The sequence below is a fragment of the Pongo abelii genome, chromosome 4 (assembly GCF_028885655.2).
Source record: "Pongo abelii isolate AG06213 chromosome 4, NHGRI_mPonAbe1-v2.0_pri, whole genome shotgun sequence".
Taxonomy (NCBI): Eukaryota; Metazoa; Chordata; class Mammalia; order Primates; family Hominidae; genus Pongo; species Pongo abelii.
Window position 1 is genome coordinate 63,609,270 of NC_071989.2, and position 16,258 is coordinate 63,625,527.

The 16,258-nt window shown below is 39.7% G+C and overlaps 1 protein-coding gene across 3 annotated transcripts in view; it reads left to right on the forward strand.

The window, feature by feature from the left end:
* SNX18 (sorting nexin 18) overlaps positions 1-16,258 on the forward strand; it is a 95,156-nt gene that overhangs the window by 15,337 nt on the left and 63,561 nt on the right. For 2 of the 3 annotated variants that reach the window (XM_002815554.6, XM_054555558.2), the window contains exon 2: positions 10,135-12,814. The exons of the other annotated variant lie outside the window; for it this stretch is intronic. In XM_002815554.6, coding sequence (XP_002815600.2) covers positions 10,135-10,388 — 254 coding nt within the window. In that variant the 3' untranslated portion in view covers positions 10,389-12,814. Of the gene's footprint in view, positions 1-10,134; positions 12,815-16,258 lie in introns of those variants that run through there. 3 annotated transcript variants of the gene reach the window in all.

Genomic DNA, 16,258 nt, shown 5'->3' on the forward strand with positions numbered 1-16,258 from the left:
TTTTTCCATCAAGTGACCAGGTTTTTTTCTTTTTGCAGTTGACTATGCTTGTCTTGATCCTCTTCCCTCCTTTTCAAAATGGTTCAAAAGTTCTCTTTGTCATTTATTATATTTATGAATTAAAAAGTGAATTTTAAATTACCTTTGAATTTTGATAGTTATTAGCTTTAGGGACCTTCATTAGTCCATTCAGAAAATTGCTTTCCCTGACTTGAGTTCAGTATTAATTTTGTACCCTCCAGGGTTTATTAATGTGGTCTAAACCTGGAACCTACTTAGTATGAATCCATGCAGGAATAGTATTTAGGGTCTGGAGGTGGTTTGTGGGTTGCTCATCCCTATGTTGGTGGCATAGGCTCCTAGGAGGCGTGGAGTACTGGTGTAGTGTGCTGTACTTTGAGGCCGATCTATGGGGCTTTGCGATCGCCATGGGTAGGGCATCCCCGCTTGGGCCACATACAAGGGCAGTTGCCTGAGTTGGGCAGACCCAGGTTCACGTGCAGCTGGACACTGAGTAAAATTATTTAGTTTCTCTGAGTTTCACTTTCTGCCTCTGAAAATGGTGGCAGTGATTACTTTTATTTCAGGGTTAAAGAGAAGAAAATGAGACATGCGAAGTGCAGAGCACAGGTGTGCTCAGTGCAGGCGCTTCTCTGTGATGATCGAGTGGCTGGACGGCTGTCCTACTTCTCTATTTTAAGTGGATGCTGGCCTTTGCTTTTTGAGACGTTTTGCTAAAAACAATATGAAAAAGTAAATATTGGAGCAGAGAGGGGGAAGGGTAATCAACAAGTAGGTGGAGACCAACAGGGAGGAAGGAAAGGGGAGGGGAAGAAGTTAATGGGGAGTTAGTAGGGAACACCAGGGTGTGGATCCCAGCAATGAGAGGATAAGAACCCAATAGGCCGCGTTGACCAAATTAGCATTTTCTTTCAGCATGTTACGTGTGCCAGGGAATGAAGAAAAACAGGCCGAGTCCAGTCTTGAGCGACTTCTAAGCAGCTGTCCCTGTTGCCCTTCAGCCTGTCTCCTGTTCTTTCCCATACATCATGGCTTCTGTTTCCTGGGGAAGGGCCCTTGGAAGACAGAAATCGAGTTAATGTTTTTGGCACATTCATGATTTCAAAATTAAATAAGGTGCTTTCTTTTTTCTTTTTTAAGGGAGAAAATGTAGCCTTTGGATTCCTGTTGCTTAGTGACTGGGCCTTTTGTATAATTAGTCTTAGAAGAGACAAAACATACTGAGAATAAGAGATTGGATTGAGGAAAGGAAGGCAAAGTTCAGGTACAAGAACTGGATGGGGTTGGGCTGGGAGCTCTTGGAGCCATGGCAAGCCCTGTGGGGACCTGAGTTTGGGGGCAGGCGGAAAGAGGGAAAAAGGTAAGGAGGCCAGACAGCTTCTTTAAAGGGAGGGCAGGGTCTTGCCTGGTTAAAATGGCTGAGGCAGTACAGTGTATGAGGGCTTTTTTTTTTCTTTCATTTTTTTTCTCCCTGTCTCACTTTGATGGGTCAGAAGTTTCCAGGAAAGTTCTGGTTAAAATGCCTGAGGCAGTACAGTGTGTGAGGATTTGCTTTTTTTTTTTTTTTTTTCCCTCTGTCTCACTTTGATGGGTCAGAAATTTCCAGGAAAGTTGTTTCTCCCTGCAAATGAGAAGCAGAGGAACATGGAACAGAAAAGTTTAGTGCAGTGCAAGTGCGTCTGCTAGTGTGCTGGTTGAGTTTCAGCTTGCAGTGTGTTCTTAATATGTGCTGATGGGCTACATGACTCGAGAGATTCACTACTCTCATACTGTCATTCTAGAAAAAAATTGGCATTGAAATCTTGTGTTAGTTTTTACTGATGGAAATAGTTTAATGATATGCTGTGTAAATACTGTGATGCTTCTGAAAATGGTGCTGATTTCTAATTCATAATTTATAAATGATTTTTTAAAATTTGAGCCTTTTAAGGTAATATTAATGAACCTTGTCACATGATTAAATTCTTTTGTTTTCATTGTTTTATATTCATTGCAAACATGAGTAATATAATTCCTCTAAAATTGAGAACATATGTATTATAAACAAAGACATAGTTATTTCTTGCTTTGCTCTTTTCAGCCTGAGCATCCTTTAGAACTGCAAGATGGCTTACATTGGTTAGATACAAAGAAAAAAGGTAGGAGGGGATGGAAGTGAATTTAGGACATTCGATTTCTCTGGAGCTAGGACTGGTGATGGAGAAGGGGGGCAAAGTACCTTTCTCTGAGCTTGGGCAATTGCACTGATATGAAAATGAGCCCTGTTGGGAATTTTCCAGGTACAGAATCAGCGTGGGAATCTAGGAGGTTTTGTTAATAACAAATCCTAAAGCAAAGTAAAAATATTGGTTTAATTTTCCTTTTAACTCTCAAAACGTAGAAAGGAAAGGACCCTTTTCAACAATGTAGTAGGGTCAAGTCTCCATCTCAGGCCTTAATACACTAGTTCATTCAATCTGTGCCCACAAGGAGGGTAATAGCTCTCCTGAATGAGGATGTCCGCTTGGAAGGGAGAATGGGATGTGCCAGGGCTGGCAGGCAGGTGGAGGTGGGGTCTTTGCCATGAATTAGCTGTGGGACTTTGAACAAGTAGCTCACCCTCTTGTTTGTAGAATGGAGAGACTTGTACAAAAACTCTTCTAAGACCTTTTTAGCTTTATTAAAAAGAAAAAAATTGAGAGCCAGCTCTGCCCTTCTCACCTGAGAAGCAGCTCTGCCTCGCCTTCCCCAGAGGGCATTTCCAGGACTGGAGTGTGGGAAGGTGCCCTTGGGCTCCTGCCTCTCCTTTAGGAATTAGACCTCAGGGTTATTAGTTCCTGAGTGCACTTTCTGTCCTGTGGAAGAATTCGAGTAGTCCACCAAACTAATTCAATAATTAAGTTGAACTCTCAACCAAAACTTCACTCTCAACAGGTAAACCTTTTTAGGAGGAGCTTACTCTAAGATCCTTCCTGCCTCCTTCGCAGAGATCCCCTGAGGAAGAAATAGCTGCAGTGTGTTGGAGGCTCAGCCTGGGGGGCACTCTGGGCTCCTTTTGCCTGTTCGGGATCACTGTATTGGGATGTGGTTGAAATCTATTGGCTCACTTTAAATAATTATTTTTCCTGTACTTCAAATTCTTTTTTTTTATTATACTTTAAGTTCTAGGGTACATGTGCACAGCGTGCAGGTTTGTTACATATGTATACATGCGCCATGTTGGTGTGCTGCACTCATTAACTTGTCATTTACATTAGGTATATCTCCTAATGCTATCCCTCCCCCCTCCCCCAACCCCACGACAGGCCCCGGTGTGTGATGTTCCCCTTCCTGTGTCTGTGTGTTCTCATTGTTCAGTTCCCACCTATGAGTGAGAACATGCAGTGTTTGGTTTTCTGTCCATGCAATAGTCTCCTCAGAATGATGGTTTCCAGCTTCATCCATGTCCCTACAAAGGACATGAACTCATCATTTTTTATGGCTGCATAGTATTCCGTGGTGTATATGTGCCACATTTTCTTAATCCAGTCTATCATTGATGGACATTTGGGTTGGTTCCAAGTCTTTGCTGTTGTGAACAGTGCCACAATAAACATACGTGTGCATGTGTCTTTATAGTAGCATGATTTATAATCCTTTGGGTATATACCAACTAATGGGATGGCTGGGTCAAATGGCATTTCTAGTTCTAGATCCTATGAGGAATTGCCACACTGTCTTCCACAATAGTTGAACTAGTTTACACTCCCACCAACAGTGTAAAAGTGTTCCTATTTCTCCACGTCCTCTCCAGCACCTGTTGTTTCCTGATTTTCTAATGATCACCATTCTAACTGGTGTGAGATGGTATCTCATTGTGGTTTTGATTTGCATTTTTCTGATGGCCAGTGATGATGAGCATTTCTTCATGTGTCTGTCGGCTGCATAGATGTCTTCTTTTGAGATGTATTTTTCAGGCTGGGCGCTGCAGCTTATGCTTATAATCCCAGCAGTTTGGGAGGCTGAGGCGGGCGGATCACTTGAGCTCAGGAGTTGGAGACTGGCTTGGGCAACATGGTGAAACCTTGTCTCTACAATTTAAATTAAAGAGAGAGAGAGAGAAGAAAATTTCTTTTCGGTTGTGTAACTTGGGGAGGCTGCACTACTTCATGTATAAATAGTGTTTTCTTCTGAATTGGAAACGGTACTATTTAATTGTTAGGTTTTTTAAAGAGTATATTCACACTGGTCTGTATTGTCAGCCTCTTATTTAATCTCTATTTAATGTGCACTTGCACTTTCTTTTCATGATAAAATCGTAATATGCTCATGCTATTCCAGATGCAGCTAACTAATGTCTGTTAGTTTAGCCCAAGAAGCAGTTTCAGTTTACAGTGACATTGTCGTTGGAAAATGTTTTTCCCTCTGATTACACCTGTTTATTATTTTCTTTCATCTTAAAGCTGTTCCCCTAACTATGAGTACTGTGGGATCTTTTGTTTGTTCTAACAGTGATGTTTTTGACCTTAAACTTCATTATATAATTGCTCCCCCATTCTTTCGTTTCCCTCTTCTGTTTTGAAAGCAGAGTGGTGGCAATATGATGTTTATGAGGGGAGGGGGCTGGCAAGAGGGCATGTTCCTCCTAAATTAGCCACTTAAAAAGCAGAGCTTTTGATGCTATTGCCTGTTTTCATATTGATTCCATCATAAAAATGTGTAGTCCTTGTGTTATTTAGATTCTGGGCAACATTTTTAGTTTTCATTTACACTCCTCAGGTTTGGTTAAGAAAACAATGCAGTACAGCCGTGAGAATGCTTAAAAAATGCTCTCATACTTTGTTACAGCTCTGCAGAGAATGCTTAAAAAATGCTGTCATAGTTTGTTACAGCTCTGCAGCTGGTTATATTGTACCTCTGCAGTTGTTTCTTAGGCAGCTACAAATTACTTAATTTCTAAAGCTATCCTAGAAGTAGCAAGTCTATGATGATCTAACTCTCCTCCAGTAGTTTCTGCTTCCAACATGCTAGCGCTGAAAATTTTGCTCTCTGCCTTTCTTGTGATATTTAAAATTTTGAATATGAAGATAATTGTGAAGCCTGAAAATATGTACACATAATTCCCAGTTTGAGCACTGTCAGATCAACTATAAGAACCCAATCATTTGTAACAAAACCCAGATTCTACTTCTAATAATAATACTATTTCACTCACATCTAGCCAACACTTGTAATATTGTTTCTATTGGAAAAATGTGTTTCCACTTTCTTTTTGAATGAACTCAGAGCTTAGGAGCTCAGTGGGCAGAGGTGGGTAGAGGGAAGCTTCCTAGGAACCCCAGAAAGTGGTTCTGTGTGTTAGTCCCCAAGTGTTAAACACTCATGCTCTCTGTCTATGGATCACTTGAGCTGTTTAAAAGATGTCATATTTTTTTTTCTGTTTACTTCTAGTCAGAACTAGTCAATTGACTTCCATAATTAGCTTACCGTTTTCATAGGGAGGAAAGCACTGATACCTTTACTGTTTGTTAAAAGGTGTACAGAAAAAACTAATTGGAAAGTTGTGAGATGAATTTTTTTTTAAAAATTACTTTCTTGGGAAAAGGTGTATATATTTTAAAACTTTGCAAAGTATTTTATAAGAGTTAACTTTTTTTATTTGGCTTCAGATGTTGGAAGACCCTTGACATTGTCATTCTGAACATTAACAGCCATTCACTTCAATTCAGGATATATTCAGGAACTCTTGATTTTTAATTTGTTTTAAGTATATTACTATCAACTTGTTTTATTGCTAATCATCTTTTAACTTTCTTTTGAAGGTGGATCTGGGAGAAAATCAATTTAGTTACATTTCAGTTAAAGGAAATTATTTTTGTTTTTAAAACTTGTTCTACATTTGTGGGTACAATTTTATGGAGACATAATCTTCCTTGATTACACGTAGCTCTCCTTACTCTATAAATTTGTACATTTAAAGTATGCTATTTAATACCTTCATTTACCATTTTATATAGTTTTTATTTTTTAATTTTTTAGACAGGGTCTCGCTTTATTACGCAGGCTGGAGTGCAGTGGCGTGATCACAGCTCATTGCAGCCTGGAATTCCTGGACTCTCCCACCTCAGCCTCCTGAGTAGCTGGGAGTACAGGTGTGCATCACCACACCTAGCTAACAGTTTCTCTTCTAAATAGTTGTAGTGCTTGCTTTGAAGTCAGTTATGCATTCAGATCCCATCTCAGCCTCCTGCTGGGTTACCTGGATGACTGTCAGGCTCAAAGATGTTGAGTAACTTCCTCAATTTCCTTGTAGTAAAACTAGGAGTAATGTCTGTTGTAAAGTTGTAGTGAAGATTAGAAACAGTAGATGGAAAGTGCCTAGCACACGTTATTACTATTTCTAGCAGCTACCATTTACTGTTCAGATATTCTATTCCCTACCCTCCACCCTGCCACCATCCATAGCACAGCGCTGGGCATGTAGCAGGCCCTCTGAGCATTTTCCATTGTCACATTGGTCACATGTTACCTTGGAGAAAGCCATATTCAACTCCCATGCAGAATTGCATGCTTGATGGACTTATTTCACTTTGCGTCAGGGTAGTGTGCCTGCCCTGACGGTGCTTTGCGGTGTGGCTCCTGTTTGAATCTCCCTGTTCTATCAGTGTGCTCTATACATGCCAGGCTTTCCATAAATGTTCACATTAAAATTCTCACCCTGGGCCCAACCTTTTGGGGACTTTTAGAAACAGCAACATTTTGTGTTATTCACTTAATAAATTCATACTTGGGAAAAAAATGAGTCTTTGGTTTTTTTTTGTTTTGTTGTTCTCTTGTTTTTTGTTTGTTTTGTTTTGTTTTTTTGAGATGGAGTTTCGCTCTTGTTGCCCGGGCTGGAGTGCAATGGTGCAATCTCGGCTCACTGCAACCTCCGCCTCCCGGGTTCAAGTGATTCTCCTGCCTCAGCCTCCCGGGTACCTGGGATTACAGGCGCCCACCACCACACCTGGCTAAAAATGAGTCCCAAATTCTTCTTGGCTCCTCTAGTATATATGCTTAGGAAGCTTGAAGGTATTACGTGCTGGCAGATCCTGGGGCCTCAAAGAGATGTTAATACTCATTGCTGTATCTGAGACTTTGGAAAATGTATGGTGATATAATAAGTTGTAAAAACTTTAGACTTGTTCTTTTTTTTTTTCTTTCTTTGAGATAGGATTTTACTCTGTCACCCAGCAGGCTGGAGGTGCAGTACTGTGATCACAGCTCATTGCAGCTTCAACCTCCCGGACTCAGATGATCCTCCCACCTCAGCCTCCTGAGTAGCTGAGACTATAGACGTGCACTGCCATGACTGGCTAATTTTTTGTATTTTTCATAGGGATGGAGTTTCACCATGTTCCCCAAGCTGGTCTCAAACTCCTGACCTCAACCCATCCCCCTGCCTTAGCCTCCCAAATGGCCAGGATTTTAGGCATGAGCCACCGTGGCAAGCCCTGGACTTGTTGATTTTTAAATTGGTTGTTACGGATGCACATCTATAATTCTATATAACACAGTGCAGTTTGTCAAAATATGGTGAACTAATTTGGAGTTTGACAAGCTGCAACTTAGTTGACATTCACCCAATTCAAGGCCAGGTTTCAGAGCTTTTCTATACTGGACTCTGTTCTCTATGATGAAAAGCCGGGCTCTAGTAATTAGAGCAAGTAATACTTCCAGAATATTACCAATACAGGCAACAACTGTTACGCAGGTCAGGATCTGAGCAGGGCAGGATCCTGTGTACTGGTCCTTAGCATTTGAACATGGGACTATGGCTTCCTCTAGTACCTTGGATTGAAATCAGATGAAAATATAGTCAAATCGCTTGAGATTTTTCTCTTTTAATTTCCTATTCTCTTTATCATTATAAAACATGTATTTTATCACTACACATTCTCAGTCTTTTTGAATTTTTTTTTTTCCTTTAGTTTTACCTGTCACACTTTCCTGGTCTTTTCTTTTCTTTTTTTCTCTCTCTCTTTTTTTGAGACAGAGTTTCACTCTTGTTGCCCAGGCTGGAGTGCAGTGGCGCAATCTCAGCTCACTGCAACCTCTTGCCTTCCAGCTTCAAGCGATTCTCCTGCCCCAGCCTCCCAAGTAGCTGGGATTACAGGTGCCCGCCACCACGCCTGGCTAATTTTTGTATTTTTAGTAGAGACAGGGTTTCACCATATTGGCCAGGCTGGTCTCAATCTCCTGACCTCAGGCGATCCACCCACCTCAGCCTCCCAAAGTCTTAGGATTACAGGCGTGAGCCACCGCACCCGGCCCTCCTGGTCTTTTCGACTTCAATTTCTGTATATGAAATGTGAAACCTGTACAAATATAACAAAGATAAATGTTTTGCAATAAATTATTAATTTTTTATGTTGGGGAGATGTCTTTCTCTTCAAGCAGGCAAATTTTAGTGCTTTGCTGCTACTGTCAGCCATAGTAGAAATGTTTAAAGGGCCCTACTTTCAGAGTGATGGCTTCTTAGTAGAACTGGGGCAGGGGTCTTCCTCTGTCTAGCAGAGTGCACTTCTCTGCCATGGGTTAGGTGGAAGTGGTGTGGGACATATGTGCTCTGTGCACCTGCAGTACATGTGTTCTTGTTTCAGAGCTTCGCTGCTTTTCACTTAAAGGTCTCATTTAGAGTAAATCAATGAAAATAAATGTGTACATATGTGCACACGTGCACATACATATATATGGATGAAATTTGCTGTTGGTGCTTTTTCATTTCTCAGGTCTTCGAACTATGCCAAAAAAGCATACTGCTTTACCTGTAAGGGTTTTGTTTAATATTATATTATTCTGTAGGAGATTTGAAGAAATTTAGAAATAGGGCATCTTCCCTTGTATATTTCACCATTGGGCAAAACAACATTTCCGAAACAAAGTCTCTCAGTTTCTGTACCTCCTCCTACTCAAGGTTCCTGGTTCCCTCCTCAGTAGTACTGTGTTCTCAGACTGCCAAGCCAGGCACTCTAGCTGTTTGTCTCTGTGTTCTGTCTTGCCTTTCAGTATGGTTTAGTGGAATGAGTGCTAGGCACAGTCGGGAAATCTGAATTCTTAAGCTGGCTTTGTTCAAGTGATTTGAGCTTTATTATTACTCATTCCCAAGAACTCAGGAATAGCCTATTTCCTACCCCTAAACATCCTCAATCTTTTGTGTCTTTTTATGACTGTGCTTCCAGGGGAGGGCCTGCCTTGGTATGGCACCTGCCGGAGTGGCCAGTCCTTCACCCCTACCCCTGCAACACCCTCTGTTGATACTTCTAGGCACGAGATTATGGAACTGCTGGCATTATTTCTAAGTCATCATTAGGGCAGAGTTAACACTCACCGGTCCTTATAGTCCCAAAAAGGGGCAAATTCTTATTAAAGCCCTTGTACTCCAGGCGTGGGTCTCCTGATGCAACGTGAAGTCGGAATCAGACATGTGTTCACAATTCACCCCTTCACCAGGCACTTTCTGTGTGCTGAACACTTCAGCTAGGTATTTACTCTGGATGACAAGATAATGGGCTTGGCCACCCCTCATGAGGGTGACCTCCAATTGTAGACTGGCAACATTGCCAGGCACCCTCCATGACTGTGACATGATTCCAAAACACAACCTGTGTTGGTACTAACTTGTTTCAGAGACTGGTTCTAGAGTCTTAATTATTTAGTGAGACTTTCTGAGGAAGTGGGTTTGGATCCTTTATGGGATGTTTTTATAAACAGTATAATTCTCTTACTGTATGTGGAAATAATGATGTAACACCTTTTGAGCATGTGAAAACTGCAGTTCCTTGTTGTGTATTTTTAAGGACATTTCCTTGCAGTTTATTATCAGTTATGTATAGCATCTCTACTTGGAAGAGATGAGATACTACAGATTCTTGGTCAATGTGACAAACACTAATTTTTGAAGAGAAATTTTAACAAAGGGAGTGTTTTCAGAAACTTTACCGGATTCCTTCTTTTTTTAAAATGAGTAATTATGGTTCTCACTTTAAATTTCAAAGGTATTGAAAGTAGTTTGGGCAACTATTTATAATGCCCAAGATTCTGTTTAATATGTAGTTATGTCCTTGGGATATGTGGATATATAGGTTTTTAATTAATTGTTATTTTTAACTACAGGAGCTCTTACCAAAGTCAAGGAGAGTAGGCGACACGTGGAGGAAGGGAAGATGGAGGTGCAGAAGGCTGACGGCATTCAGGATCGCTGTAACACTATTTCTTTTGCCACTTTGGCTGAAATTCACCACTTCCATCAAATTCGAGTAAGAGACTTTAAATCACAGATGCAGCATTTCTTACAACAACAAATAATATTTTTCCAAAAAGTTACCCAGAAGTTGGAAGAAGCTCTTCACAAATATGATAGTGTTTAATGACTGGACATTGGATTGTGGACTTCTTCAGTTCAAGGATAATTTCTACAGCAGAATAAAAACTGCTGTCAAAGAGCTATTGCCAACTATCAGTGGTGGTACAAGGACGGTTTTGTGTTCATCTGAAACCCAGCTGAATTTATAATTATGTAGGAAATAAACAGTTAATACGGTTATATAATAGAAACAGTACCACACATTGTAACTAAATTATACTATGTATGCCTACACTACCATTGTAACTTTTGGAATAATGATTATACTATTTGCCTTATTGCTTTTTGAAGTATGGGTATTTTAGTGCATACTTTGTAGACCTCAAAACCCATGAAGGGTCTCAAAGAAGCTGGCTGGATAAAAAGCCTGCTGTGGATGCCTTTTTACTCTCATAGATTGGGATTACCTAAATTCAACCTATTCTCTGTTTACAAACTCCAACTAGAGCAGCTATGCGACCTTGTGCCTTTAGACTCTTGGTTTTTCATTTCTCCCTATCCCTTCCCCACCTCTTTAAAGTAAGCCACAGCTTTTCTGATTGAAAGAGTGAAAGGCCAGTGCATATAATGACAAACTGATGATAACCTCATATTGGCAGTAGGGGGTGGGGTGGGGTGGGAGGATCAGCTGTCATCAATTTGCACAGCAAGTATTATCTCCTGATAAGATGCTGGTGAATGCAGGGTAGTGAGATTCATTGCTCATCTTTGGATATGAAGTCTATTAGGGAAGAAACGGTGCCACTATTCCCTTAGATGCAACAGTAGCATAGCCTCTTCATCCAGGCTTCCCAAAAGCTTGGCGTGAAGATTTCAGCAAACATGTCTTACAACATGAGGAGGAGGAGTCTAAATCAGTCAGGGGATAAAAATATCGAATAATTGACAACACACCCTTGGCTTTAGTTCTTAGGAGGGTTTTGTTTTTGTTTTTGTTTTTAGCTTGAAGATTTTCTTTTAATATTCAGTTTTTTTAAAAAAATGGATCTACACTGTTAACTGATAGAGACTCCACTGTGATTCACTCGTTTACTTAAAAACTTTTCAGGGATGTCTGTAAATTTCAGTGTTAATATGTCATGAAAAGTGGTGTTGATTGATCTAAGGAGGGACCAGAAATAATTTTTGCTATTCCAAATACTGAAGGAAAAAGATAATTGATTTATACTATGTTTAAAAAAAAAAAAAGGTATTGATGAGCTCCCCCCCCAGGACATTTAACCTTAAAATTTATTTTAAATATATTCTTTTATTATTATAAGGGAAATACAGATGGCTGATAAATACCAAAAAGATTCAAAAGCAGCTTAATTTAAAAAGCACAAAGAGATTCTGGCTTACAGTGCCCCAATCTCAATGTTTTTATAGTTGCTGAGCTAACTAATGTGATTATTGAGTTTACAGATTTAAAAACTGTCACTGTTAGAGTATCTACTGTTTTTATGAAGTCAAACTTATGCTGCCTCAGAAATCCCTGGGTACTGAAATGGTAACATGGAAGTGAAGAGGTCATTTTGAAATATTGGTGAGTCACAAAGATTAAAGAAAAGGATCAGTTTGCAGATACTCAGAAAAGGTTATTGAAATAATTACTGAACAGCACATATACTCTCTAAAAAGTAGTTTCATATGGGTTGTATTTTTTAGATCAGATTATCATTTTGATATTTGGTCAAAATTTTGTACCTTAGGTTACTTAGAGCCAGATTTAACATCATGAATGTTATGTGGCTTTGTCTTTACTACAGATATGTGGAAGTGTAACCAAATATATTGTCTCTAAAACTTGTTGATTGCAAAATACAGTTCTATAAACAAAACCCATATGTATATATAAATGTTAATTTTGCAGAAGTCTGGAAATTATAACTATAGCATTTAAGTTTGAGTCTGTATTGGACAAATAAGCACCATGCTTTTCAAATGATTTAAAAATTACTTTTATTTGCCTCTTTATTTTGATGGTGGTTTGATTTTTTTTTTTTTTAATAGTAAAATCACTAAACTTGTGCAATGGTAGCATGGAAATTATCTGAGGTATATTGTATGATTGTACTTTAGCCAGGGTGGACATAGCTTAAATTATAAAAACTAAAGATGAAAGTACAAGGAAGTATAAGTTATACTTATGTAAGTATAAATTCATGCTGCCTACTTCTAAGAGAAATTTCATTCTTCGTAACCACATAACATTATAATGCCACTGATTCATAAGGGACTTACATTAATTCTATGGGGGAGGACACTAGAATTATTAGTGTTCATTTTCATCTAAGATCTTTATTCTCTAACGTTCTTGGTCCTATTGAAACATTGCAGTATGCAAAACTACTGCAATGTTAAACCCAAGAGAAAAGCCATTATCATGTGTATGCTGGTCATCATGATCAGTGTGGTACAATTTTTAAAAATAAACTATCATGCCCTTCATGCCATTATTTGTCTTTATTTCTATGACTGATAATCCTGATATGTGATGTGTTTGTAACACAGGGTGTGCACTTGAGCCTGGTTTTACTGTTTTTATTAGACAGAGTTGTTTATATGCTGTAACTGTAATCCAGCGAGACTGGTTCTACAGCCATGCGTTGTAACCTCGTTCCCCGTCCAAGCTGTTGTATCTGAAGGTACCCAGTTTGCACCCAGAATGAGGGAACGCATTTGAAAGTGAAACGTAAAGGCAGTGCACGAATATTATAGTAATTGAGATTTTCCCAGGCTTCACTGATACAGTTGTTTTGCATTTATTCACAATAATACAGCAGATTCTTAAATGCTGATTTTTAATTGTCTTAAATTTTGCTGCTGTTCTCATAATTAAGGACTTGAAAAATGTTTTAGTCTGTCAAGTATGTAAAGTTTATGTAAAAACTTTTAAATGTCATTCTTAAGTTCATTGCCATAGCCATTTTCCATTTATGTCATTTTCCAAAAATCAAATGCCATGTCTGATACCTTTAAGTCCATAAGCATTCAATTTTCTCATTTCCAACTTCATCTTTGGTTAACAGAATAAGTAAAACAGGGTATTATTTATTTGTAGTCTAGAAATGTTGAATATTGTTTTTTTCCTTCAAAATGTTATGATTAGTGCAGATCAGCCATGTTTATCTTTTTAAAAAATAAACAGGTTGCTTTGTTTCTTAGCTTCAATGGAATATAATTATTTTTTCTCCACTCATCAAGGAGGCATTTATTTAATGTGAAGAATTACACAGAAAAATAGAAGGGCATGTTCTCTGTCTTGAGCTTCATCTGTAGTTACCATAGAAATTATTCATCAAACACTGTAGCTAATTTGATTAATTTAAAACCGTCGTCATTCAGATAGTCCCATGGAGTATCTGCTTACATTAGTGACATCAGGAATTAAACACATAGCAGTAAGTTGTGAGTGAGAGGTTTTGAAATAATAGCTCCCATGAGTCCAACACCTGAGACAGAAGCAGGTGCTTAAGTAAAGTACTTGACATACTGTCTGTTGGTTGCCATAAATAGGCAAACTCCAACACACGTAAGCCAAAATATAATGGCTACGGGACCTGGCGTATCTTGCAAGAGGCCAAAGTCCCATTTGGCAAAGCTTGCCCTCTTTATGGGGCTTTGTAGTCTCGTATCTGCTTATCTTTACAGATTTGTTTTACATACGTATTTTTTCTCCTGGCCTGCCTTTCTTAGCATCTTGTAATGTTTAAAATGGCCTAGCCATCTTTTAGTTCACAAATATACTTGGACCAGTGATGGACATCTGGACAAATCACCTATGGTTTGGGGAGGCTGTGAGAAGGAGAGCTACACTTAAAAGTATGCAAGAGAAGAAAGGACATGGCTGATACCTCTTAAGATGACCTTTATCTGGTTATCCTCACAATGAACCTATGAGGAAGATAATATCTCTAGTTTATAGATGAGTTAAAGAGATCAGTGAAGTCTAGTTTCTTTTGACCAAGATCACACAAACTAAATGATGGAGCTGAGATTCAAATTGGGATCTGGCTCAAGCCTATTGTTTTTAAACTAGGTTACACTGAATGCGATTTCTCTGCTTTTCAGAAATCCCTAACATCTTCCCAAGTCTCCACTCCTGGAATGATAGAGATTCCATCATTCTTTGGACACTGGGCACAAAAGTACAAAGGGAACTTCCCAGAATCTGCTGTTTGCACCCATTTCTGCCGGGAAAGGTGAGAGTCTGTGCTGCTCTGCCTGGTCTCTCAACAGAAGGGCTGACTGCAGTCTTACATAGACTGGGAAGCGTGCCAGATGTTACCTTCCAGTATTGTTATGAAGAGTGAGAGAAAGGGTCCAAAACTGACTGTTTCCCCTCCTCTCCAACTTTCACCTCCATGCAGTGCCAATAGAAGCGCATTCCAGTTGCCATAACAATGGCCTTGGCAGAACCACAAGTCAAAAGTTTGAACTCCAGTTGGTCAGAGTCAGGGTTACTCATGAGTACCACTTGGTCACAGGTGGGACTCAGGTGACAGCAACAGAGAATTTGCTGAGTAATAAGCTCTGGAGAGTTTGAAGAGTGGCGGGGTAGACTTCTAGGCAGTGTATAGAGGGATGCTGCTGTGCTAGGGCTCCGTGGGCAGGAAACCAGAAAAACCCAGCAGTGGAAGCCAGGCCTCTGAGGTGGGGGAAGTTAATCTGGGATTGACTCATGGCTATAGCCTTTCCAGGGATCACAAGTCCTCCCCACTTGGCCCTGATCCCAGGATGTCTCAATCCTATCATCGCTGTGTCAGAGTTTCTCAAACTGCCTGCCTGTCTTAAAGGCCAGTTCAGCTTCATTGGGTGACTTGTACCAGAAGCATGCCAAAGGCAAGACCAATTGTCCATGTGAAGCCACCTGCAAGGGAGCTTAAAAACAAGGTGTGTGGTATTTTGTTGCTGCGTGTCCCATCAGCCTACCCTGGAATTGATCTCTAAGTTTGAAGTGGCCAGATGCATCAGACCTTATTTTTGCAGTGGTTTAAATTTTCTGTCTCTCCAGGAAATGGCTCTCAGGATGGAATTGCTGAGTTGTTGAGCTTCTCTGCAAGCTGACCCAGCATATCAGTGAGAAAGGCAGCAGTTTGGAGCCAGAGATCTGGGTCAGATCCTAGTTACTCCATTTGCTGACCTCAGGCAACTCACTAACCCGGCTCTGACCCTCAGTTTCCTCAATTGTATGATTGACTGACTTAGATTGTATTGAATTATTGAGAGTATTAGATTAACCACCATGTGAAGCCTTAACCATTTTGCAATACTCCCTCCGTGACAAACATGGGAGATGATAACAATTTTAGAAGTAGATACTTAATAAATATTCTATTCCTGAACATCATGTGACCATGTGCTAGTCACTTAACCTGAGTCAGTTTTCTTATCTATAATGGGGTATGCAGTCATCCCTCAGTATCTGCAGGGCATTGGTTCCAGGACACCCTCAATCCCACCCCACTCCCTGCAGATACCAAAATCTGTAGATGCTCAAGTCATAGAATGGCATAATATTTGCATATAACCTATGCATGTTCTCCTGTATACTTCAAATCATCTCTTTATTCCTTGTCATGTCTAATACAATGTCAAGGCTATGTCAATAGTTGTTACACCATTGTATTTTTATTTGTATTTTTTTGTATTGTTATTTCTTTTTCTTTGAGGGTTTTTTTGGAATATTTTCAATCGTCCATTGGTTGGATCCACAGATGTGGAACCCACAGATACTGAGGGCCAACTATAGAATCCCCTTTGTGGACATATTGTGAGAAATAAATGGCAGGTGGAAAGCCCTGAGCCCAAGGCATTGACAGGAGGGATAGAGTAAAGACCCTCTGTGGTTATGTGAGAAAGGAAGAGCTGCAGTATTTAAATAATAAGAAC